Source organism: Coregonus lavaretus (genome assembly GCF_964263955.1).
Source record: "Coregonus lavaretus genome assembly, chromosome: 7".
In the NCBI taxonomy this organism is placed as follows: domain Eukaryota; kingdom Metazoa; phylum Chordata; class Actinopteri; order Salmoniformes; family Salmonidae; genus Coregonus; species Coregonus lavaretus.
In genome coordinates, this window is record NC_139994.1 from 45,014,632 (window position 1) to 45,039,612 (window position 24,981).

At 43.1% G+C, this 24,981-nt stretch overlaps 1 protein-coding gene and 1 pseudogene across 2 annotated transcripts in view; one reads left to right on the forward strand and one right to left on the reverse strand.

The window, feature by feature from the left end:
- Positions 1-13,863, reverse strand: part of LOC311132301 (SH3 domain and tetratricopeptide repeat-containing protein 1-like) — a gene marked incomplete at both ends in the record, with an annotated part of 35,520 nt that extends 21,657 nt beyond the window's left edge. The window contains 2 exons of the mRNA XM_084165538.1: positions 11,877-11,948; positions 13,701-13,863. Of these exons, the coding sequence (XP_084021664.1) occupies positions 11,877-11,948; positions 13,701-13,863 (235 nt within the window). The remainder of the gene's footprint in view (positions 1-11,876; positions 11,949-13,700) is intronic.
- Positions 13,864-15,435: 1,572 nt separating this feature from the next.
- On the forward strand, positions 15,436-24,604 carry LOC311132535 (annotated as a pseudogene). The gene is made up of 10 exons: positions 15,436-15,451; positions 15,821-16,142; positions 16,210-16,344; positions 18,599-18,670; positions 19,120-19,252; positions 23,219-23,249; positions 23,607-23,750; positions 23,840-23,949; positions 24,214-24,361; positions 24,576-24,604. The product of its transcript is annotated as an uncharacterized misc_RNA (transcript).
- Positions 24,605-24,981: the final 377 nt, after the last annotated feature.

Sequence of the window (24,981 nt, forward strand, 5' to 3'; positions counted from 1 at the left end):
GATTAATCAATGACTTCGAAGAGGCTTTCTCAGGGTCTCTCAGGTCCAAGGTATAAAATAGTTAAAATTCACTGTCAACCACATGACTTTCCATAATGAGAAGTGAATTCCTAGCCTGGTTTCAGATGCTAAATGTAACAATGACCATAGGAGTTGGCAAGACAGTACAACAGATCTGGGACCAGGAAAACAAAATTAAATGTCACCTCACCTGCACCTAAATTAATTGTAGGGTTTTTAACGATTGAGATACTTATAAGTCTACAGTGGTAATGTGGATCAAACTACTAGAGCAGGAGGCAACAAACTGAACCCAAAAGACTGTTTGTGGTTCTCAACCCATGCTATTGATATGCTGATATTGGAAATATCCATCAGTATGAACTATGAAATATCATGATGGTTCGTAGCAGAATGTCAGTCAAAACTCACAGTTAAATAAGAGAGCTCATCGTGAACAGAGAGAGAGAGAGACCGAGACAGAGGGAGAAATAGAGAGAAAGATAGGCAGAGCGAGAGAGTGAGTGTGAGAGAGAGAGAGAGCGAGAGAGAGAGAGAGAGAGAGAGAGAGAGAGAGAGAGAGAGAGAGAGAGAGAGAGAGAGAGAGAGAGAGAGAGAGAGAGAGAGAGAGAGAGAGAGAAAGAGCGAGAGAACCCATGAACCATAACTACTCCAACTGCTGAAGCCAAACCTCAAACTCTCTCCCCTCCTCTTTGGAATACTGTGGTTGGAACCTCTGTAAAATTCCATTCCATTTCATGAAAGTTCCACATTGAGAATGAAGTGTCTGATATACATGCACGAGCAGATGGAATTGGAATTTACCCTTTAACTGAATGATGTCAAATTTCTGGGTCCATGAAACATGTAGATATTACAGACTCGGTCAGGGAGAGGTTGAAAATATCAGTGAAGACACTTGCCAGTTTGTCCGCGCATGCTTTCAGTACACGTTCTGGTAATCCGTCTGGCCCCGCGGCTCTGTGAATGTTGACCTGTTTAAAGGTCTTGCTCACATCGGCTACCGAGAGCGTTATCAAACAGTTGTCCGGAACAGCTGGTGCTCTCATGCATGCTTCAGTGTTGCTTGCCTCGAAGCGAGCATTAAAGGCATTTCGCTCATCTGGTAGGCTCACGTCACTGGGCAGCTCGCGGCTGGGTTTCCCTTTGTAGTCCGTAATAGTTTTAAAGCCCTGCCACATCCAACGAGTGTCAGAGCCGGTGTAGTAGGATTCAATCTTAATCCTGTATTGATGCTTTGCCTGTTTGATGGTTCGTCTGAGGGCGTAGCGGGATTTATTTTAAGCGTCCAGATTAGTGTCCCGCTCCTTGAAAGCGGCAGCTCTTTAGCTCGATGCGGATGTTGCCTGTAATCCATGGCACTTATTGATGAAGCTAATGACTGAGGTGGTATACTCCTCAATGCCATTGGATGAATCCCGGAACATATTCCAGTCTGTGCTAGCAAAACAGTCCTGTAGCATAGCATTCGCGTCATCTGACCACTTCCGTATTGAGCAAGTCACTGGTACTTCCTGCTTTAGTTTTTGCTTGTAAACAGGAATCAGGAGGATAGAATTATGGTCAGATTTGCCAAATGGAGGGCGAGGGAGAGCTTTGTATGCGTCTCTGTGTGTGGAGTAAAGGTAGTGTAGAGTTTTTTTTCCTCTGGTTGCACATGTGACATGCTGATAGAAATGAGGTAAAACGGATTTAAGTTTGCCTTCCTTTAAAGTCCACGGCCAATAGGAGCGCCGCTTCTGGATGAGCATTTTCTTGTTTGCTTATGGCCTTATACAGCTCGTTGAGTGCGGTCTTAGTGCCAACATCGGTTTGTGGTGGTAAATAGATTGCTACGAATAATATAGATGAGAACTCTCTTGGTAGATAGTGTGGTCAAGCAGACCACCATAGTCCCTGTGCCCAAGGAAGCGAAGGTAACCTGCCTAAATGATTACCGCCCCATAGCACTCACGTCGGTAGACATGAAGTGATTTGAAAGGCTGGTCATGGCTCACATCAACACCATTATCCCAGAAACACTAGACCCACTCCAATTCGCATACCGCCCGAACAGATCCACAGATGACGCAATCTCAATCGCACTCCACACTGCCCTTTCCCACCTGGACAAAAGGAACATCTATGTGAGAAAGCTGTTCATTGACTACAGCTCAGCGTTCAACACCATAGTGCCCACAAAGCTCATCACTAAGCTAACGACCCTGGGACTAAACACCTCCCTCTGCAACTGGATCCTGGACTTCCTGACAGGCCGCCCCCAGGTGGTAAGGGTAGGCAACAACACATCTGCCACGCTGATCCTCAACAGTGGGGCCCCTCATGGGTGCGTGCTTAGTTCCCTCCTGTACTCCCTGTTCACCCACGACTGTGTGGCCAAGCACGATTTCAACACCATCATTAAGTTTGCTGGCCTGATCACTGACAACGATGAGACAACCTATAGGGAGGAGGTCAGAGACCTGGCAGTGTGGTGCCAGGACAACAACCTCTCCCTCAATGTGAGTAAGACAAAGGAGCTGATCGTGGACTAAAGGAAAAGGCGGGCCGAACAGGCCCCCATTAACATCGACGGGACTGTAGTGGAGCTGGTCGAGAGTTTCAAGTTCCTTGGTGTCCACATCACCATCATCAACTATCATGGTCCAAACACACCAACATAGCCGTGAAGAGGGCACGACAACACCTTTTCCCCCTCAGGAGACTGAAAAGATTTGGCATGGGTCCCCAGATCCTCAAAAATTTATACAGCTGCACCATCGAGAGCATCCTGACCGGTTGCATCACCGCCTGGTATGGCAACTGCTCAGCATCTGACCGTAAGGCGCTACAGCGGGTAGTGCGTACGGCCCAGTACATCACTGGGGCCAAGCTTCCTGCCATCCAGGACCTACAGTGGCTTGCGAAAGTATTCACCCCCCTTGGCATATTTCCTATTTTGTTGCCTTAAAACCTCGTATTAAAATAGATTTTTTGGGGGGTTTGTATCATTCGATTTACACAACATGCCTACCACTTTGAATATGCAAAATATGTTTTATTGTGAAACAAACAAGAAATAAGACAAAAAAACTGAAAACTTGAGTGTGCATAACTATTCATCCCACAAAAGTCAATACTTTGTAGAGCCGCCTTTTGCAGCAATTACAGCTGCAAGTCTCTTGGGGTATGTCTCTTTAAGCTTGGCACATCTAGCCACTGGGATTTTTTCCCATTCTTCAAGCCAAAACTGCTCCAGCACCTTCAAGTTGGATGGGTTCCGCTGGTGTACAGCAATCTTTAAATCATACCACAGATTCTCAATTGGATTGAGGTCTGGGCTTTGACTAAGCCATTCCAAGAAATGTTAACGTTTCCCCTTAAACCACTCAAGTGTTGCTTTAGCAGTATGCTTAGGGTCATTGTCCTACTGGAAGGTGAACCTCCGTCCCAGTCTCAAATCTTTGGAAGACTGAAACAGGTTTCCCTCAATAATTTCCCTGTATTTAGTGCCATCCATCATTCCTTCAATTCTGACCAGTTTCCCAGTCCCTGCCGATGAAAAACATCCCCACCGTATGATGCTGCCACCACCATGCTTCACTGTGGAGATGGTGTTCTCAGGGTGATGAGAGGTGTTGGGTTTGCGCCAGACATAGCGTTTTCCTTGATGGCCAAAAAGCTCAATTTTAGTCTCATCTGACCAGAGTACCTTCTTCCATATGTTTGGGGAGTCTCCCACATGCCTTTTGGCGAATACCAAATGTGTTTGCTTATTTTTTTCTTTAAGCAATGGCTTTTTTCTGGCCAGTCTTCCATAAAGCCCAGCTCTGTAGAGTGTACAGCTTAAAGTGGTCCTATCGACAGATACTCCAATCTCCGCTGGGGAGCTTTGCAGCTCCTTCAGGGTTATCTTTGGTCTTTTTGTTGCCTCTCTGATTAATGCCCTCCTTGCCTGGTCCGTGAGTTTTGGTGGGCGGCCCTCTCTTGGCAGGTTTGTTGTGGTGTCATATTCTTTCCATTTTTTAATAATGGATTTAATGGTGCTCCGTGGGATGTTCAAAGTTTCTGATATTCTTTTATAACCCAACCCTAATCTGTACTTCTCCACAACTTTGTCCCTGACCTGTTTGGAGAGCTCCTTGGTCTTCATGGTGCCGCATGCTTGGTGGTGCCCCTTGCTTAGTGGTTTTGCAGACTCTGGGGCCTTTCAGAACAGGTGTATATATACTGAGATCATGTGACAGATCAATGTGACACTTAGATTGCACACAGGTGGACTTTATTTAACTAATTATGTGACTTTTGAAGGTAATTGGTTGCACCAGATCTTATTTAGGGGCGTCATAGCAAAGGGGGTGAATACATTCGCACGCACCACTTTTCCGTTGTTTTTTTTTTAGCATTTTTTGAAACAAGTTATTTTTTTCATTTCACTTAACCAATTTGGACTATTTTGTGTGTGCCCATTACATGAAATCCAAATAAAAATCCATTTAAATTACAGGTTCTAATGCAAGAAAATAGGAAAGTATTTGAATTATTACTGAAACAGGATACAAGTGGAAAATATAAAGATTCAGTCCATTTAAAAAATTGGAGGCCCCTTACACTTCAGTGTTGTGATGCAAAAATCACTAAAAAATACTATTTTTACATTACCATGTAGTTTACCAATAAAATGGTCTGATGGTGATGTGGATATACTCAGAATACTTATCCCAAATTATATAAATGATCTCACTCCAATAACTTTTAATAGAAAGTTAGCAAAAATAGATAAGATCTTGCTACCATGGAAAGGTCAATTTGTGGAAAAATCACCCTGATTAACTCTTTAGTATTATCCCAGTTTACCTATTTGCTTATGGTCTTGCCTACACCTAGTGTATTCCATTTTATTTGGAACGGCAAGCCAGACAAAATTAAACGGGCCTATTTATATAATGAATATGAATTCGGAGGACAGAAATTATTAAATATTAAAGCATTAGACCTATCACTAAAAGCTTCAGTCATACAACAGTTATACTTAATTCCGAACTGGTTCTCTAGCAAATTAGTAAGATTGTCTCACCCAATGTTCAAGAATGGCCTTTTCCCCTTTATTCAGATTACAACCTCTCACTTTCAGTTATTTGAAAAGGAAATAATCTCCCAAATATCACTATTTCTAAAACAAGCAATAGAAAGTTGGTTGCAATTTCAATTTAATCCTCCAGAAACTATAGAACAAATAATGCAACAAATATTGTGGTTAAACTCAAATATACTAATTGATAAAAAAAACATTATTTTTTGAAAAAATGTTTAAAAAAGGTATAATCCTCATAAATGTTATCATCGGTAGGGCTGGTGGAGTTATGTCGCACATGAAGCTAACAAAAACATATGGAAATGTCTGCTCTACCCAAAATTACAACCAAATAAATGCAGCATTACCGCAAAAATGGAAGAGGAAAGTGGAAGGGGGAAAAAGTAAGGAACTTGTTTGTCGGCCCTGCATTAAAGAACATAATTGGTTAAAGAAAATTGTGATAAATAAAACTGTATACCAGTTTCATTTAAGGACAAAAGGATAGATTGCTAAATAGTTGGGAAGAGATTTTTGACGTACCGATTCCATGGCATAGTGTTTATGAACTGATATGCAAAACGACGCCGGATTCAAAACTTAGAATTGTTCAATTTAAATTATTATACAATGTTCTTGCTACTAATAGAATGTTATTTATATGGGGAATACAATCTTCCCAGCTCTGCAGATTTTGCTGCGAAGAGACAGAATCATTAGATCATTTGTTTTGGTACTGTCCATTTGTAGCTTGTTTTTGGACACAGGTCCAGGAATGGCTGAAGGATTGCAATATTTACCTGGAGCTAACCCTGCAGATAGCACTACTGGGTGATCTGAAAAGTCATAGTCAATCGATCAATAATATAATAATTATTTTAGCAACAAAAACAATGAGAGTAGAAGGGTTCAGACGTTTTGTAAAACATCACAGCACAGTTGAAAAATATATGGCAAATAGAAATCCAATATGGATGGTGTTAAGAGATAGATGGGAGGTGTTGAATGGAGTTGAAGGATGGGACTAATAACAACTAACAACAACTAATAACAACAAGAGAACTCATGTAAAGCATACTGTGTCCATAATAAGTATACAGGTTATAGGTTGAGAGATTTTGTGAAAGAGCAGAGTTAGAAATATATGGCATATAGAAGCAAACCGGATGGACATCATGAAAATGATCGGAGAGGTTGAGGGTAGAGGAAGTTGTAAGGAATTATTGTAAAATTGACTGTGTCCATCAAATGTATATAGTATGTATAAGCTGGAAGTAGAGACCTAAGCATAGTTGTTCACTAGTTTACTCCAATTAGGGAAGGGGTGGTGGGGTTGGAAAGTAATAAAGGGAAATATATTTTTTTAAAGGATATGTATATACAGTGGGGAGAACAAGTATTTGATACACTGCCAATTTTGCAGGTTTTCCTACTTACAAAGCATGTAGAGGTCATAGGTACACTTCAACTGTGAGAGACAGAATCTAAAACAAAAATCCAGAAAATCACATTGTATGATTTTTAAGTAATTAATTAGCATTTTATTGCATGACATAAGTATTTGATCACCTACCAACCAGTAAGAATTCCGGCTCTCACAGACCTGTTCGTTTTTCTTTAAGAAGCCCTCCTGTTCTCCACTCATTACCTGTATTAACTGCACCTGTTTGAACTCGTTACCTGTATAAAAGACACCTGTCCACACACTCAATCAAACAGACCAGAGAGCTGTGTAAGGACATCAGGGATACAATTGTAGACCTGCACAAGGCTGGAATGAGCTACAGGACAATAGGCAAGCAGCTTGGTGAGAAGGCAACAACTGTTGGCGCAATTATTAGAAAATGGAAGAAGTTCAAGATGACGGTCAATCACCCTCGGTCTGGGGCTCCATGCAAGATCTCACCTCGTGGGGCATCAATGATCATGAGGAAGGTGAGGGATCAGCCCAGAACTACACGGCAGGACCTGGTCAATGACCTGAAGAGAGCTGGGACCACAGTCTCAAAGAAAACCATTAGTAACACACCACGCCGTCATGGATTAAAATCATGCAGCGCATGCAAGGACCCCCTGCTCAAGCCAGCGCATGTCCAGGCCCGTCTGAAGTTTGCCAATGACCATCTGGATGATCCAGAGGAGGAATGGGAGAAGGTCATGTGGTCTGATGAGACAAAAATTGAGCTTTTTGGTATAAACTCCACTCGCCGTGTTTGGAGGAAGAAGAAGGATGAGTACAACCCCTAGAACACCATCCCAACCGTGAAGCATGGAGGTGGAAACATCATTCTTTGGGGATGCTTTTCTGCAAAGTGGACAGGACGACTGCGCCGTATTGAGGGGAGGATGGATGGGGCCATGTATCGCGAGATCTTGGCCAACAACCTCCTTCCCTCAGTAAGAGCATTGAAGATGGGTCGTGGCTGGGTCTTCCAGCATGACAACGACCCGAAACACACAGCCAGGTCAACTAAGGAGTGGCTCCGTAAGAAGCATCTCAAGGTCCTGGAGTGGCCTAGCCAGTCTCCAGACCTGAACCCAATAGAAAATCTTTGGAGGGAGCTGAAAGTCCGTATTGCCCAGCGACAGCCCCGAAACCTGAAGGATCTGGAGAAGGTCTGTATGGAGGAGTGGGCCAAAATCCCTGCGGCAGTGTGTGCAAACCTGGTCAAGACCTACAGGAAACGTATGATCTCTGTAATTGCAAACAAAGGTTTCTGTACCAAATATTAAGTTCTGCTTTTCTAATGTATCAAATACTTATGTCATGCAGTAAAATGCAAATTAATTATTTAAAAATCATACAATGTGATTTTCTGGATTTTTGTTTTAGATTCCGTCTCTCACAGTTGAAGTGTACCTATGATAAAAATTACAGACCTCTGCATGCTTTGTAAGTAGGAAAACCTGCAAAATCGGCAGTGTATCAAATACTTGTTCTCCCCACTGTATATGTATGTATATGTATTTATATGTATATGTATGTGTATGTATGTACAGTGGGAGAAAAAAGTATTTAGTCAGCCACCAATTGTGCAAGTTCTCCCACTTAAGAAGATGAGAGAGGCCTGTAATTTTCATCATAGGTACACGTCAACTATGACAGACAAATTGAGAAAAGAAAATCCAGAAAATCACATTGTAGGATTTTTAATGAATTTATTTGCAAATTATGGTGGAAAATAAGTATTTGGTCACCTACAAACAAGCAAGATTTCTGGCTCTCACAGACCTGTAACTTCATCTTTAAGAGGCTCCTCTGTCCTCCACTCGTTACCTGTATTAATGGCACCTGTTTGAACTTGTTATCAGTATAAAAGACACCTGTCCACAGCCTCAAACAGTCACACTCCAAACTCCACTATGGCCAAGACCAAAGAGCTGTCAAAGGACACCAGAAACAAAATTGTAGACCTGCACCAGGCTGGGAAGACTGAATCTGCAATAGGTAAGCAGCTTGGTTTGAAGAAATCAACTGTGGGAGCAATTATTAGGAAATGGAAGACATACAAGACCACTGATAATCTCCCTCGATCTGGGGCTCCACGCAAGATCTCACCCTGTGGGGTCAAAATTATCACAAGAACGGTGAGCAAAAATCCCAGAACCACACGGGGGGACCTAGTGAATGACCTGCAGAGAGCTGGAACCAAAGTAACAAAGCCTACCATCAGTAACACACTACGCTGCCAGGGACTCAAATCCTGCAGTGCCAGACGTGTCCCCCTGCTTAAGCCAGTACATGTCCAGGCCCGTCTGAAGTTCGCTAGAGTGCATTTGGATGATCCAGAAGAGGATTGGGAGAATGTCATATGGTCAGATGAAACCAAAATAGAACTTTTTGGTAAAAACTCAACTCGTCGTGTTTGGAGGACAAAGAATGCTGAGTTGAATCCAAAGAACACCATACCTACTGTGAAGCATGGGGGTGGAAACATCATGCTTTGGGGCTGTTTTTCTGCAAAGGGACCAGGACGACTGATCCGTGTAAAGGAAAGAATGAATGGGGCCATGTATCGTGAGATTTTGAGTGAAAACCTCCTTCCATCAGCAAGGGCATTGAAGATGAAACGTGGCTGGGTCTTTCAGCATTACAATGATCCCAAACACACCGCCCGGGCAACGAAGGAGTGCCTTTGTAACAAGCATTTCAAGGTCCTGGAGTGGCCTAGCCAGTCTCCAGATCTCAACCCCATAGAAAATCTTTGGAGGGAGTTGAAAGTCCGTGTTGCATGACACAAGTAATTTTTCCAACAATTGTTTACAGACAGATTATGTCACTTATAATTCACTGTATCACAATTCCAGTGGGTCAGAAGTTTACATACACTAAGTTGACTGTGCCTTTAAACAGCTTGGAAAATTCCAGAAAATGATGTCATGGCTTTAGAAGCTTCTGATAGGCTAATTGACATAATTTGATTCAATTGGAGGTGTACCTGTGGATGTATTTCAAGGCCTACCTTCAAACTCAGTGCCTCTTTTCTTGACATGGGAAAATCAAAAGAAATCAGCCAAGACCTCAGAAAAATAATTGTAGACCTCCACAAGTCTGGGTCATCATTGGGAGCAATTTCCAAACACCTGAAGGTACCATGTTCATCTGTACAAACAATAGTACGCAAGTATAAACACCATGGGACCACGCAGCCGTCATACCGCTCAGGAAGGAGACGCGTTCTGTCTCCTAGAGATTAACGTACTTTGGTGCGAAAAGTGCAAATCAATCCCAGAACAACAGCAAAGGACCTTGTGAAGATGCTGGAGGAAACATGTACAAAAGTATCTATATCCACAGTAAAACGAGTCCTATATCGACATAACCTGAAAGGCTGCTCAGCAAGGAAGAAGCCACTGCTCCAAAACCGCCATAAAAAAGACAGACTACGGTTTGCAACTGCACATGGGGACAAAGATCTTACTTTTTGGAGAAATGTCCTCTGGTCTGATGAAACAAAAATAGAACTGTTTGGCCATAATGACCATCGTTATGTTTGGAGGAAGAAGGGTGTGGCTTGCAAGCCGAAGAACACCCTCCCAACCGTGAAGCATGGGGGTGGCAGCATCATGCTGTTGGGGTGCTTTGCTGCAGGAGGGACTGGTGCACTTCACAAAATAGATGGCATCATGAGGAAGGAAAATTATGTGGATATATTGAAGCAACATCTCAAGACATCAGTCAGGAAGTTAAAGCTTGGTCGCAAATGGGTCTTCCAAATGGACAATGACCCCAAGCATACTTCCAAAGTTGTGGCAAAATGGCTTAAGGACAACAAAGTCAAGGTATTGGAGTGGCCATCACAAAGCCCTGACCTCAATCCTATAGAACATATGTGGGCAGAACTGAAAATGTGTGTGCGAGCAAGGAGGCCTACAAACCTAACTCAGTTACACCAGCTCTGTCAGGAGGAATGGGCCAAAATCCACCCAACTTATTGTGGGAAGCTTGTGGAAGGCTACCTGAAACGTTTGACCCAAGTTAAACAATTTAACGGCAATGCTACCAAATAGTAATTGAGTGTATGTAAACTTCTGACCCACTGGGAATGTGATGAAAGAAATAAAAGCTGAAAGAAATAATTCTCTCTACTATTATTCTGACATTTCACATTCTTAAAATAAAGTGGTGATCCTAACTGACCTAAAACAGGGAATTTTTACTAGGATTAAATGTCAGGAATTGTGAAAAACTGAGTTTAAATGTATTTGGCTAAGGTGTATGTAAACTTCCGACTTCAACTGTATATATATATATATATATATATATATATATATATATATATATATATATATATATATATGCGAGAGAAAAAAAACATATGGGGGATTGGATGTGATGCAGACAATTACATTGATGGAAGTTACAATCTATCTGCAATATTAAACCTAAAAAATGTTTGGGGGGAAAAACGCCAAGGGGGATGAATACTTTTGCAAGGCACTGTATATACTAGGCGGTGTCAGAGGAAAGCCCAAAAAATTGTCAAAGACTACAGTCACCCACGTCATAGAGTGTTCTCTCTGCTACCGCACAGCAAGCGGTACCAGAGCGCCAAGTCTAGGACCAAAAGGCTCCTTAACAGCTTCTACCCCCAAGCCATTAGACTGCTGAACAATTAATCAAATGGCCATCCGGACTATTTAAATTGACCCCCCCCCCCCCCCCCCCACCTCCATTTGTTTTTACACTGCTGCTACCCGCTGTCTATTATTGGCGGCAGGTAGCTTAGTGGTTAAGAGCGTTGTGCCAGTAACCGAAAGGTCGCTGGTTCTAATCCCTGAGCCGACTAGGTGAAAAATCTGTCGATGTGCCCTTGAGCAAGGCACTTAACCCTAATTGCTCCTGTAAGTCGCTCTGGATAAGAGCGTCTGCTAAATAAAATAAAATAAAATAAAATAAAAAATCTATGTATAGTCACTTTATCCCTACCTACATGTACAAATTACATAGACTAACCTGTACTCCCGCACATTGACTCGGTACCGGTACCTCCTGTGTATAGCCTCGTTATTGTTATTTTATTGTGTTACTTTTTATTATTTTTTACTTTAGTTTATTTGGTAAATATTTTTTTAACTCTTTCTTGAACTGCATTGTTGGTTAAGGGCTTGTATGTAGGCATTTCACGGTAAGGTCTACTCCTGTTTGTATTCGGCGAATGTGACAAATAAAGTTTGATTTGATATCCATAAAGCGTCTCAGAGTAGAAGTGCTGATCTAGGATCAGTTTTGCTTTTTAGATCGTAATTAATCAGATTACATGGACAGGTGGGACCTGATCCTAGATCAGTTATAAGTTACCTGTTGGGAAGCTGTCTTCAGACGTTGACATGGTTCCCTTTACGCTGCCGGCTTCTCTGGAGATTGACCTCTCTGTAATATACAGGTGCATTGGTTATGAATAGAGAGACACAACATATTATAAGCCTTGTCATAAGACATTTTAATGGCTCATACATGCTTATAACAAGTTATAACTCATTGTAACGGGATGCTTTAAGTAAAGTGGTAACAACATATTACCAACAATTGAAGACAGAATTTCTACTATTTTGATAGATATTAAAAATTATAAACTGGGTGGTTCGAGCCCTGAATACTGATTGGCTGACAGCCATGGTATATTAGACCTTATATCACGGGTATGACAAAACATGTATTTTTACTGCTCTAATTACCTTGGTAACCAGTTTATAATAGCAATAAGGCACCTCGGGGGTTTGTGGTAAATGGCCAATATATCACGGCTAAGGGCTGTATCCAGGCACTCTGCGTTGTCGTGCATAAGAACAGCCCTTAAACGCCATACACCACACCCCCTCGTGCCTTATTGCTTAATTAGAATGCAAGATTGTGAAAAATAGGTAACAAATCAATCTTTCTAGAACTTTGTAGTACTTCATTGGTCATTTTGTTGAGTCAGAGGGTGACATGTGGTTTATTATGACAAGTGCAGTAATCCCTAGTCCTCTACCCATGTTCCTGTGTGTGCTATCGCTTTTGCACACACACATACACACACACACACAACACACACACACACACACAGAGCGAGAGAGAAAGAGAGAGAGCGAGAGAGAGAGAACAGGAGGCATCTGCCAAGCTCTGATTTCATAGTGTCCCCATCTAAACAGGAAGAATAGAGAGGTAGGGGCAGGGGTACAAAACAGACCACCATAGACCTTTAACAATCATCAAGTTGTCAAATAAATTCAATCAAACTGAGCTATTATGACTATTCATAGTACTAGACACTCAATCAACAAAATATTAGCAAGGTCAAATTAGTTTTATATTGGATATTTGGTGGATATTCGTTTTTCTCTCATCAATAGTTATTGGACCAAGCATGCCATGACTATGAATATGGTATATTCTGAATCAGGGGAGGATGGACAGAAATTCACAACTTTTTTTGTTTGGTAAAATTGAGATTTTTTGTTGTTGTTGCTTTCAATCTTCAATAGATCTTAGACAAAGCGTGCCATGACTATGAACATGATATATTCAGAATCGGGGGAGGATGGGGAAAAATCCACTAATAATTTTCATAGTCATGGCACGGTTTGTGTATGAACATTTTGAAGATTAAAACAATCTCATAATAAAAAAGTAATGGCACACTTTGTCTAAGATGTATTGAAGATTGAAAGCTAAAATATATATATATTTCAAGAAACAAAAAAAGTTGAGAATTTCTGTCTACCTCCCCTGATTCAGAATATATCATTATCATAGTCATGGCACGCTTTATGTAAGAGCTATTGAAGATTGAAATCAGACATTTTTTGTATGTATTTTCAAGTATGGATTATTCTCCATCTAACCCTGATTCAGAATATGCCATCTTCATAGTTATGGCATGCTTGGTTCAATAGCTATTTAGGAGAGAAAACCGAATATCCACCGAATATCCAATATAAAACAAATTTTACCTTGGTCAAAATATTCCTAAAGATTATCATTACCTATGGGTGTGTATTTGAGAGAAAATTATAATCTAATGATTATATAGGCCTTGTCCTGTAATATATCCCCAAATATACCTAATTAACAACAATATCACTACTACTGCAGAGGGTTGTACATCTGAGTGTACTTTTTTTACTTGTATCACTGACTCACCCATTCTTCTACTTCGGGTGATAGTCCCAATTTTTACCGGATCATGGTGATGATGGTTGTGGTCATCTGCTGAGAGCTCTCTCTGGTAACGACGACTGTTAGTGTCAACTCCGTTACCCACCGCCACTGGGTCCGGTTCTACCTCCTGTTCGGCATTTGACATCTTCAATCAAATAATTTCCCACTTCTCCATGTAGTAGCTCTACCGAAAACTCGACAGTGGATCACGCGCCACCGCGCCCTAGTTGCGCCTCACGCGCACTATCCACGGAGAACACATGGGGTAGGGGGCAGGGGCTCATAAACTTTTGCTATCGCGGTCGAAGAGTTCATGAAACGTTTGGGAAAAAACACACTTGGAGATGCATTGTCATAGAATAATAGCAATATGGTGTTGTCAACTTGTTACTTACCGTATTCTAAAATCATATCTTTAGAGAAAATCGCTGTTTTGCTTACAGACTTCCCAACTCCATCAGAATTGTCATGTCCTTCCCTGTGACGTTTGGCTCATGAGACACTCTAGTTCATTGTGTCACAGGTGCGGATAAAGTGCAACTGATTGCACCGAACAGGTTAATAATCGCTGAACAAATAAAGTGTATTTATTTTCCAAAATCCACCGCGCTGACTGTTCTGTCAACAGAAAAAGGAGTTCCCAGTTATACATATAGGCCATACTGTGGGAAAGATTTAACTGTTTTCTCAATCCTCAGATTCATTTTTCCAGAAGTTTGAGTGTTGGGTGTTTTATATAAAACATTTCCACCTCTCTGACTGTATAGTGCCATTCATAATTCCTTGGTATCTCAGCTATTTCACATTGAGAAACTGATACTGCAGTAAAGTAGTCAGATGCACACGCACACACACACACACGAGAAAATGTGTCAATCAAAATGTATAACGCTTTATCCAAATCTAAGAATGTTTAACACTTGCATAGACCTATTGATACATTTTATCATTCAAATTCCTATATAGCCTATAGGCCTAGCCATTGCATCATTTAAACATTTCCACAGTGTCTCCTGCATGCACTAATGTCTCCTTTGCCAAAACTAAACTCTGTCAAATCTTAGGAAGAGTAAGCGTTTCCCTTTCCTCTTCTATATCAGCCTGGAGTGAACACTTAAGTATAGTCTGCAGTAGGCTTACACTAGAGCGCGAGAGGGTGTCCAACTGAATGAAAATAATGACCCAATATTGCTATTAGTATCTGTAGTATTAAATATGGTTTCAAGCACTTTTCGCACTACAAATAATTTTGTGACCTATGAAATGCGGACAAAAAGCAAACATAAAAGCACACAATAATAGCCCATAACACAATAAAAAAAGATGTAATCAATGCAACACAATATAAAATGGTTAACAGTACATTAAAAAAAAAAAAAAAATGAAAAAAATACGTTTGTAATAAGCATGTTTCCTTTCTGAAAAAGTCGTATGTTTAGTTCTGCTGTTTACCAGGAAATAATGACCTACTGTAAAAATATAGAACACATGATAGATATCAATTATGACATCAGGGTTCCATCATAATTTAGTTCTATGATGTATCCGAATTTTCACATCATTTCCCTGGGAAACAGAACCAAACATTACATTGGAATGCACTTTTCACCAAAGATATGCAAATCATTTCATAACTCAAACATTACTTTCAATGAGCAGAGGTGTGTGAGTTTCAATGACATCCAAACTTTTTCAATCCACCATCCTTCACCAAGAAATGGATCTACGAAATTGTAAGACTACAAACTTTTCAATTATTAAAATATTGTGAATTTATTTCCATAAAAGGTTTATTATAAATAAGGTTTATTTGTTTGAATGTGGCTTTTTCTCTGTAATTTACAAATCAGTCAGCATACATTTCCAAGTACTGGCTTGATGACCCAAATGGCACCCTATTCCCTATGCAGTGCACAACTTTTGACCAGGGGTCTGTTCAAAAGTAGTGCACTATGTAGGGAATAGGGTGCCATTTCTCTTGCCACAAGTAGTGCACTATGTAGGGAATAGGGTGCAGTTTCTCTAGTCAAAAGTAGTGCACTATGTAGGGAATAGGCGGCTGCTTTGGACATACCCTTTACTTCTGCCTGTCTTCCCTCCAGTGTATTTTGATGAGGTATTTAGTATTCAGGATCATGACCAGCGGACTGGCAGGGCCAAATGGAGCTACTCCATACCCGACGACCCTGAGGCAAACCTGGGAGGCACCTCCAGAGTCCCCGACCACCTCCAGGCTGGCTTCCTCTACCGTGTCTCCGTCCACCAGGACCTGACTGAGGGACCAGACGACCAGGGCTTCCAGGGCTACCAATGTGGCCTGTGTCGGTTGCCCCTCCCCAGCCTTGCTTCCCTCCAGGCCCACCTCTTGGTCAGCTGGACCCACAGCACAGGCTGTAACCGCCTCTACAGTGACATGATCAGGCTGTGTCCGTCTCCTCCTCCTCCATTGGTGTATGTATCTGAGGAGCCATCGCCATCTTCCCCCATCCAGATCCACAATAACCAGCAGGACCAGGAGGCTGATAGGGCCCGTCGTCTCTACGCCGTTATCAATGACCTTGAGGTGAAACTGGGATCGCGGCGAGGCAGATGCACTGACCACCTCCAGGCAGACTTCGTCCGCTATGTCTCCAGCCAGGTCTGTGTGTTGTCTGTCTGTGTGTGTGTGTGTGTGTGTGTGTGTAGAGGAAGGGGTAGAATTGAGCAGAAGACACATTTCTGTTGTTCACTGTAACATATGGACAATAAAGTTGTATTTTATTGTAGGCCTCCAATAATGGTCCAGGCTACCACCGGGGCTACCAGGGCTCTGAGGGCTACCAGTGTGCCCTGTGTCAGCTGCCCTTCCCCAGCCTGGCCTACCTCCAGGCCCACCTTCTAGACAGCTGGGAAGCTAGGCAGTCCTGTAGCCTCCTCTACAGCCAGATGATCAGGCGTTGTCCCTCTCCTCCTCCTCCTCCTATGGTGGTGAAACCAGTTCTGCGCACCACTGGCTCCTCCTGCTCATCCTCTGTTTCAGTCACAAAGAGACCTCCAAGACGCCATGCAGAGCACCTTTATCCATATCTGCCTTCCACTTCATCATCCTCAGTCTCAGCCACTGTGGTATCTTCATCATCCAGACGCCATGAGCATGTACTGTCTCCAGACCTGCCTTCCTCCTCCTCCACCTGCTCCTCTTCAGCCATACCCTCCAGAAAGAGAAGGAGAGACAACGACGTGAGCTCCAGAGGGGCCCCCAGGAGCCCCAGCCAACAGCCCAGCTTTAGCACTCTGTCTCGGCGAGACAAGAGCCACCAGGCTGGCCCCTCCTTGATGAGACCCATGGACAACCTCCAGAGCTACCTCCCTCAGCCCTACTGTCCCCAGCCCAGCCACAGCACTCTGTCTTGGGGGGAGGAGAGCCATCAGGCAAGCCCCAGCAAGAGACACAGAGAGCTGGAAGCCACCCCACAGGGATACCCTGGACCCAACTGCACGGCACGCATGCGAACGACTTGCAAGACAAAGTCAAAGTGCAAGATGCTACAGAGGAAAGCCCTTGTGTAAAAGGGTTTTTCGGTTGTCCCCATAGGAGAACCCTTTGAAGAACCCTTTTTGGTTCCAGGTAGAACCCTTTAGGTTCCAGGAACCAAAAAGGGTTCTCCTATGGGGACAACCGAAGAACCCTTTTGAACCCTTTTTTCTAAGAGTGTAGGTAAACACTATATGAAATATGACTGTAAAATAAAGTGTTACCACACAGCCTATTTATGTGAATCCTATTTTAATAAATCTTCATAAATGAATTTGCTCTGCATTTGATGTTTTTTTTATTTTTTTATTAAACATCATACATTTTTTGTGTTTTGTTTTGTTTGACCAAATAAATGAGTTGTATTTCCATTTGTCATAATCAGATATGAAACAGAATTTACCATACGTTCAAAATACTTTTTGCACATCTAATTTGGTGCCCAATACTGTACCTCAAATAATAGCCTTGAAAACATTATTAACTATCACTAACGTCGAACTACAAATACACTTTAAAAAATAAAGTTCAAGATATCAAGTAGCTACCTACTACAATAATAACCTTGACAATACACTTTGTTTATAATTCCTGTCACACACAGACACACACGGTGTGACTGACTGAGTGTGTGAATGCGAGCGTGTGACAGAGCCACAGTCAATCACACTGTGTCACGTGTTGTTTTGCTTTCTGACCTAGACACATTTAGCCAGGAAATCACCTGGTAATACTATTTGATGGATGGAGGGATAGACAGCGGGAGGGAGGGAGGGAGGGAGGGGAAGGGAGGAATGAAGGAGAGGAGAGCAAGTGGACCCAGTCCTGTCATTCACATTACTGCAGGAGGAAGAGTGAAGCAATTTTTTTGCCAACCAGCTAAAGGTAAGGACAACGTAGATACATTTTCTGTCTGTAATATTTGCATCAAATAGAGAGTGGAAGTTACTTTTCCTTGCAGGTTGGTTGATTACCTATACCTTGACTGTGTATGTGTGTATGTCCCTAAAGTAGGTTACAGTAAAAAAAGAAAATATATATTGTAACATACACCGGATAGGTGCTGTGAAATGTGTTGTTTTACAGGGTCAGCCATACTAGTACAGCACCCCTGGAGCAAATTAGGGTTAAGTGCTTTGCTCAAGGGCACGCCAGATTTTTCACTTTGTCGGCTCAGGTATTCAAACCAGCGACCTTTCAGTTACTGACCCAATGCTTTAACCACTAGGCTACCTATTTTCACAGTGTGTTGGGTATGCTTTGCAAAGAAATCATAATTTCTGTGACCGTGACACCTGCCAATATCCGTTTCTGAAAATGTAGCTATCAACACATACACACTCATCTGTGTATTCATTTTATTCAGGATGTCTAAGACCCCGTCCACCACGTCTGCAACTTCTGTAACCTCTGCAACGTCTGCAGCCTCTACAGACAGGTAAGATCAACGTCTACATCTGAGACTGGAGAACTTGCCGTAGAGAAAGAGATTGGCCATGATGGGCACAATAGAGTTATTGAGAGACACTGGCACCGTACACACTCAGGTTGTACAAGTGATATTGTTGACTCAATGGTTGTGATACACCTGATGTGTTTGTGATGCCCAAAAATATCTACAAAACCATTAAGCGGTGTCTCCACAATACTTATATGAATATTTTTGTGCAGAAAAACTCTCTGTTGTATCACAACTATTGTGCCAAATGTGCTTTACATCCGTTGTAAAACTTGAATGTGTACGAAGCCATTGAGTGATGATTCTATTTGCACGGATTCGCTTCATGGTTATTACAATACTGTAAGTCAAGTCAAGGTGTCAAGATAGCTCATGTCATTGTCTGTAATATTGTGAACACCTGTTGCCTCTTGGCTCCTGGCCTGTAGCAAAGGTGGTAAATCCCGGAAGACTTCGTCCTCGGGTTCGGAGTCAGCTCCCAAGAAGGTGTCTAAGAAAGAGCAGAAGAGGAAAGACATGGAGAAGATACACACCACCCTGCTCAGCAGCGTGTTTGGAGCGTTACGCGCACGCACACACACACACACACACATTAAAGCTACTTTAACATCTGACCCCTGACCTATAACTCTTAGTAGCGACATGCTGGGCTAACAACAGTCAGGTGTTTTTTTTTTTGTCAAGGGGACATTGATAATCATGCGAAGGAATGAAAAGTCATAGAAGCTACAACGTTAGCTAAGCTCCTGATCTTTGCATGCTGTGTGTATGAGTGGGTGCCTGCGCATGCGTGCCTGCCTATCTGCTTGCCTACCTGTGTGTGCCTGCGTGTGTGTGTCTGCCTGCCTGCATGCATGTGTGTGGGAGTGTGTGTGTAGGTAATGACCCTCTAAGCTACACACACAGAGAGTAGTTATCCTCTCCAGCTAATCCTATTGACACAGCAGTATTATTAGATCCTTAGTGTGGCTCAGCATCACCATTCATTAGGATTAATGGGTAGAAGCTGCCGAAAGAGCATCGAACACAAAGGGAAAGTTGTACGATTCTTTTAGGAACTTTTTTTGTTTGATATTTGTAAACGTTTAGACCCAGTGACGGGTGTGGTATTGTGTGTCAATTGATGTTCGATGTTTAATGAACAATTTCTGCTTTTCTCACTTTGTTTCTTGACACTGTAAAACTTAGCTTGGGGACATCGATTTAGGATAGAATAATTCAGACTAGAACATAAACTAGATCATATTGAGCATGCAGTGTGTGTAGGCTATGCGGGTAAACACAACACGCTACAAACACGTGTGTGAATGAGGTTGAATGGTGTCCCAAACAAACATGATAGAAACCATTATGATTTAATCCACCTTGATCAGGAAACATCCCCAACTGTACCTGTCCCCAATCCCTCACTAACTTCCTAACACACCAGAACTACCTGACCCTAAAACTTCTCACCAAATCGCCTGTGCTAAACTTCCATCCAAAAGTATCTGTATTTGACTCTTTAAGGTGAACCCTATCCAGAGTATAGTATGTCTAGTTCTAAACGCCATACATGCACTATAATATTACTCAAAAGGCTTCAGTATGGCAGACAGTGTTGTTTCTCTATGGCAGCTCCCTCACTAAAACACACACTACATGGGGCCTCCCGAGTGGCGCAGTGGTCTAAGGCACTGCATCGCAGTGCTTGAGGCTTCACTACAGACCCGGGATTCGATCCCAGGCTGTGTCACAACCGGCCGTGACCAGGAGTCCCATAGGGCGGCGCACAATTGGCCCAGCGTCGTCCGGGTAAAGGAGGGTTTGGCCGGGGTGGCTTTACTTGGCTCATCGCGCTCTAGCGACTCTTTGTGGCGGAATCTGCAGACTTCGGTCGTCAGTTGAACAGTGTTTCCTCCGACACATTGGTGCAGCTGGCTTGGAGTGACGTTTGGCGGGTCATGTTTCGGAGGACGTATGATACGACCATCGCCTCTCCCGAGCCCATTGGGGAGTTGCAGCGATGAGACATTAAATTGGGAGAAAAAGAGGGTAAAATACAAAACACGACATGGCCGAAAGTATGTGGACACCTGCTCGTCGAACATATAATTCCAAAATCAAGGGCATTAATATGGAGTTGGTCCCCCCTTTGCTGCTATAACAGCCTCCACTCTTCTGGGAAGGCTTTCCACTAGATGCTGGAACATTGCTGCGGGGACTTGCTTCCATTCAGCCACAAGAGCATTAGTGAGGTCGGGCACTGATGTTTGGCGATTAGGCCTGGCTCGCAAAGGTGTTCGATGGGGTTGAGGTCAGGGCTCTGTGCAGGCCAGTCAAGTTCTTCCAATCCGATCTCGACAAACCTTTTCTGTATGGACCTCACTTTGTGCACGGGGGCGTTGTCATGCTGAAACAGGAAAGGGCCTTCCCCAAACTGTTCCCACAAAGTTGGAAGCACAGAATCATCTAGAATGTAATTGTATGCTGTAGCGTTAAGATTTCCCTTCACTGGAAATAAGGGGCCTAGCCTGAACCATGAAAAACAGCCCCAGACCATTATTCCTCCTCCACTAAACTTTATACACCTCACTCTGCAACTGGATCCTGGACTTCCTGACGGGCCGCCCCCAGGTGGTAAGGGTAGGTAACAACACATCTGCCACACTGATCCTCAACACGGGGGCCCCTCAGGGGTGCGTGTTCAGTCCCCTCCTGTACTCCCTGTTCACCCATGACTGCATGGCCAGGCACGACTCCAACACCATCATTAAGTTTGCAGACGACACAGGCCTGATCACTGACAACGATGAGACAGCCTATAGGGAGGAGATCAGAGACCTGGCCGTGTGGTGCCAGGATAACAACCTCTCCCTCAACGTGACATTGACAAAGGAGATGATTGTGGACTACAGGAAAAAAAAGAGGACTGAGCATGCCCCCATTCTCATCGACGGGGCTGTAGTGGAACAGGTTGAGAGCTTCAAGTTCCTTGGTGTTCACATCACTAATTAACTATCATGGTCCAAACACACCAAGACAGTCGTAAAGAGGGCACGACAAAGCCTATTCCCCCTCAGGAGACTGAAAAGATTTGGCATGGGTCCTCAGATCCTCAAAAAATTATACAGCTGCACCATCGAGAGCATCCTGACTGGTTGCATCACCGCTTGGTATGGCAACTGCTCGGCCTCCGACCGCAAGGCACTACAGAGGGTAGTGCGTACGGCCCAGTATATCACTGGGGCCAAGCTTCCTGCCATCCAGGACCTCTATACCAGGCGGTGTCAGAGGAAGGCCCTCAAAATTGTCAAAGACTCCAGCCACCCTAGTCATAGACTGTTCTCTCTGCTACCGCACGGCAAGCGGTACCGGAGTGCCAAGTCTAGGTCAAAAATACTTCTCAACAGCTTCTACCCCCAAGCCATAAGACACCTGAACAGCTAATCATGGCTACCCAGACTATTTGCACTGCCCCCCCACCCCCACCCCATATTTTTACGCTGCTGCTACTCTGTTAATTATTTATGCATAGTCACTTTAACTCTACCCACATGTACATATTACCTCAACTACCTCAACTAGCCGGTGCCCCTGCACATTGACTCTGCACCGGTACCCCCCTGTATATATAGCCTCCCTACTGTTATTTTATTTGACTTCTGCTCTTTTTTTCTCAACACTTTTTTGTTGTTGTTGTTTTATTTTACTTTTTTATAAAAAAAGTAATGCATTGTTGGTTAAGGGCTGTAAGTAAGCATTTCACTGTAATGTCTACACATGTTGTATTCAGCGCACTTGGCCAATAACATTTTGATTTGATTTGATTTGATTTAGTTGGCACTATGCATTCGGGCAGGTAGCGTTCTCCTGGCATCCGCCAAACCCAGATTCGTCCGTCGGACTGCCAGATGGTGAAGCGTGATTCATCACTCCAGAGAACGCGTTTCCACTGCTCCAGAGTCCAATAGCGGCGAGCTTTACACCACTCCAGCCGACGCTTGGCATTGCTCATGGTGATCTTAGGCTTGTGTGCCGCTGCTCGGCCATGGAAACCCATTTCATGAAGCTCCAGACAAACTTGTGCTGACGTTGCTTCCAGAAGCAGTTTGGAACTCGGTAGTGAGTGTTGCAACCGAGGATAGATTATGTTTACTCACTACGCGCTTCAGCACTCGGCGGTCCCGTGCTGTGAGCTTGTGTGGCCTACCACTTTGCGGCTGAGCCGTTGTTGCTCCTAGATGTTTCCACTTCACAATAACAGCACTTACAGTTGACCGGGGCAGCTCTAGCAGGGCAGAAATTTGACGAACTGATTTGTTGGAAAGGTGGTATCCTATGACGCTGCCACATTGAAAGTCACTGAGCTCTTCAGCCATTCTACTGCCAGTGTTTGTCTATGGAGATTGCATGGCTGTGTGCTCGATTTTATACACCTGTCAGCAACAGGTGTGGCTGAAATATCCGAATCCACAAATTTGAAGGGGTGTCCACATACCTTTGTTTATATAGTGTATCTCTCCTTTGCTTGTTGTCTTCCTTTAGGAGAGGGAGTTGGCCCAAGCAGAGTTGGATGGTGAGTCTTCTTATCACAGTGATATTGCATATACAATAGAATGCTTTTACTTACAGTTGATTGACTAGTTGCACAACTTATTACACTGAACCCGTGTTACTCAAGTTAAGATTCTAACAGGCGCTATATTTGTGAAGGGGGGTAGCTTTGAATCATCCATAGAAATAGTATGACTAGATCGGGCAAAAAGCCCCTCAGACCACGGCAATTTGACGGTACATTCATGGGCACACTCAATATGGCAGCCGGTCCACCCATCACGGAACGTTGACTTGAATGGGAATGTCCTTTCTGGTAATTCTATTTCTATGGTGTCATCATCAACTTCTGACCTGTAACCTTTAACCTTTGGCACAGAGCTGGACTTTGCCTTCAAGGAGTTTGACTACGACTGTGACGGCTACCTGAACTACAAGGACGTAGCTGAGTGCATGAGGACCATGGGCTACATGCCCACTGAGATGGAGCTGCTGGAGATAGTGCAACAGATCAAGATGAGGAGTATGTTAAGTTTAAGTTATTTTCATCTAATGTGCTTATTGTCCAGTCCCTACCTGTGTCCTGACTGTTGATTGGCTGTCTCCCTTCAGTGGGCGGTCTGATGGACTTTGATGACTTCTGTGAGCTGATGGGTCCCAGGATAATGGGAGAGACAGCTGATATGCTGGGGCTGAAAGAGCTCAGGTCCGCCTTCTCACAGGTAAGAGACTGACACAGAGCCAAAGAGACTGAGATTGAGTGAATGTTCATAAAACACAGGCCTACAAACACAGATATTATGGCCCTACTCAAACTCTCATTAATATCTCCCAGCCTCTTCATTATTGCATGATTTACATGACCTACTCTTCCTCAAGTTGGGATTCAGCCCTCAGCCAATATTAACTCACATGTTCACTTAATCACCCACATTCTCTCCTCCTCAACATCCCTCCATCATATCTTCTCCCTCTCCTCCTCTCAGTTTGACCAGGACTGTGATGGGAAGATCAGCCAGGATGAGATGAAGGAGGCGGTGAATAGTCTACTGGGGGAGAAACTGAAGAAAGGAGAGCTGGAAGAGATACTCAAAGAGATAGACATCAACGGAGACGGAAGCGTCGACTTTGATGGTGAGGAGATAACGGTGCATAGACACATACGCACACATACACACACACGTAAGGTCACACACACGGAGGAAACACTCACAAACATGCAGAAACACATCAGGACACACACACATACACAGAAGTAAGATCACACACATGCATACATACACACACACACACACAGTCACACACACACATTTTGTAGCCTTTCTCATTTCCCTCTCTTGCCTTCCAGAGTTCGTCATGATTCTGTCCATTCGGTAAGTGCTGGAAGACCTGAGAAGACGCTATCATTTGTGTGTATGATCAGCTTTAAGGATGAGATGTACTCCTCTCATCTCCTCACTCCTCCTTTTCGCTCCTCTCTTCCTCTCCTCTCCTGTTCTCTCCTTTTCTGTTCTCTCCTCTATACTAGAAAATAAATATGGTGTACAATGGGCAAGAGTATATTCTTAAATGTATTTTAAATGTATTTGGATTATACTGATTCATCAGTTTGTAGACACTGATTGGCTGTATGTAATATGACATGTAAATAAGATACAATTTTTCTATTTTAATAAATAATTAGAATGTCAATCTTAGTTGCTGAGTGACTGAGTTACAACCACAGACTTTTGAAAAACACATTTTTCAGTATA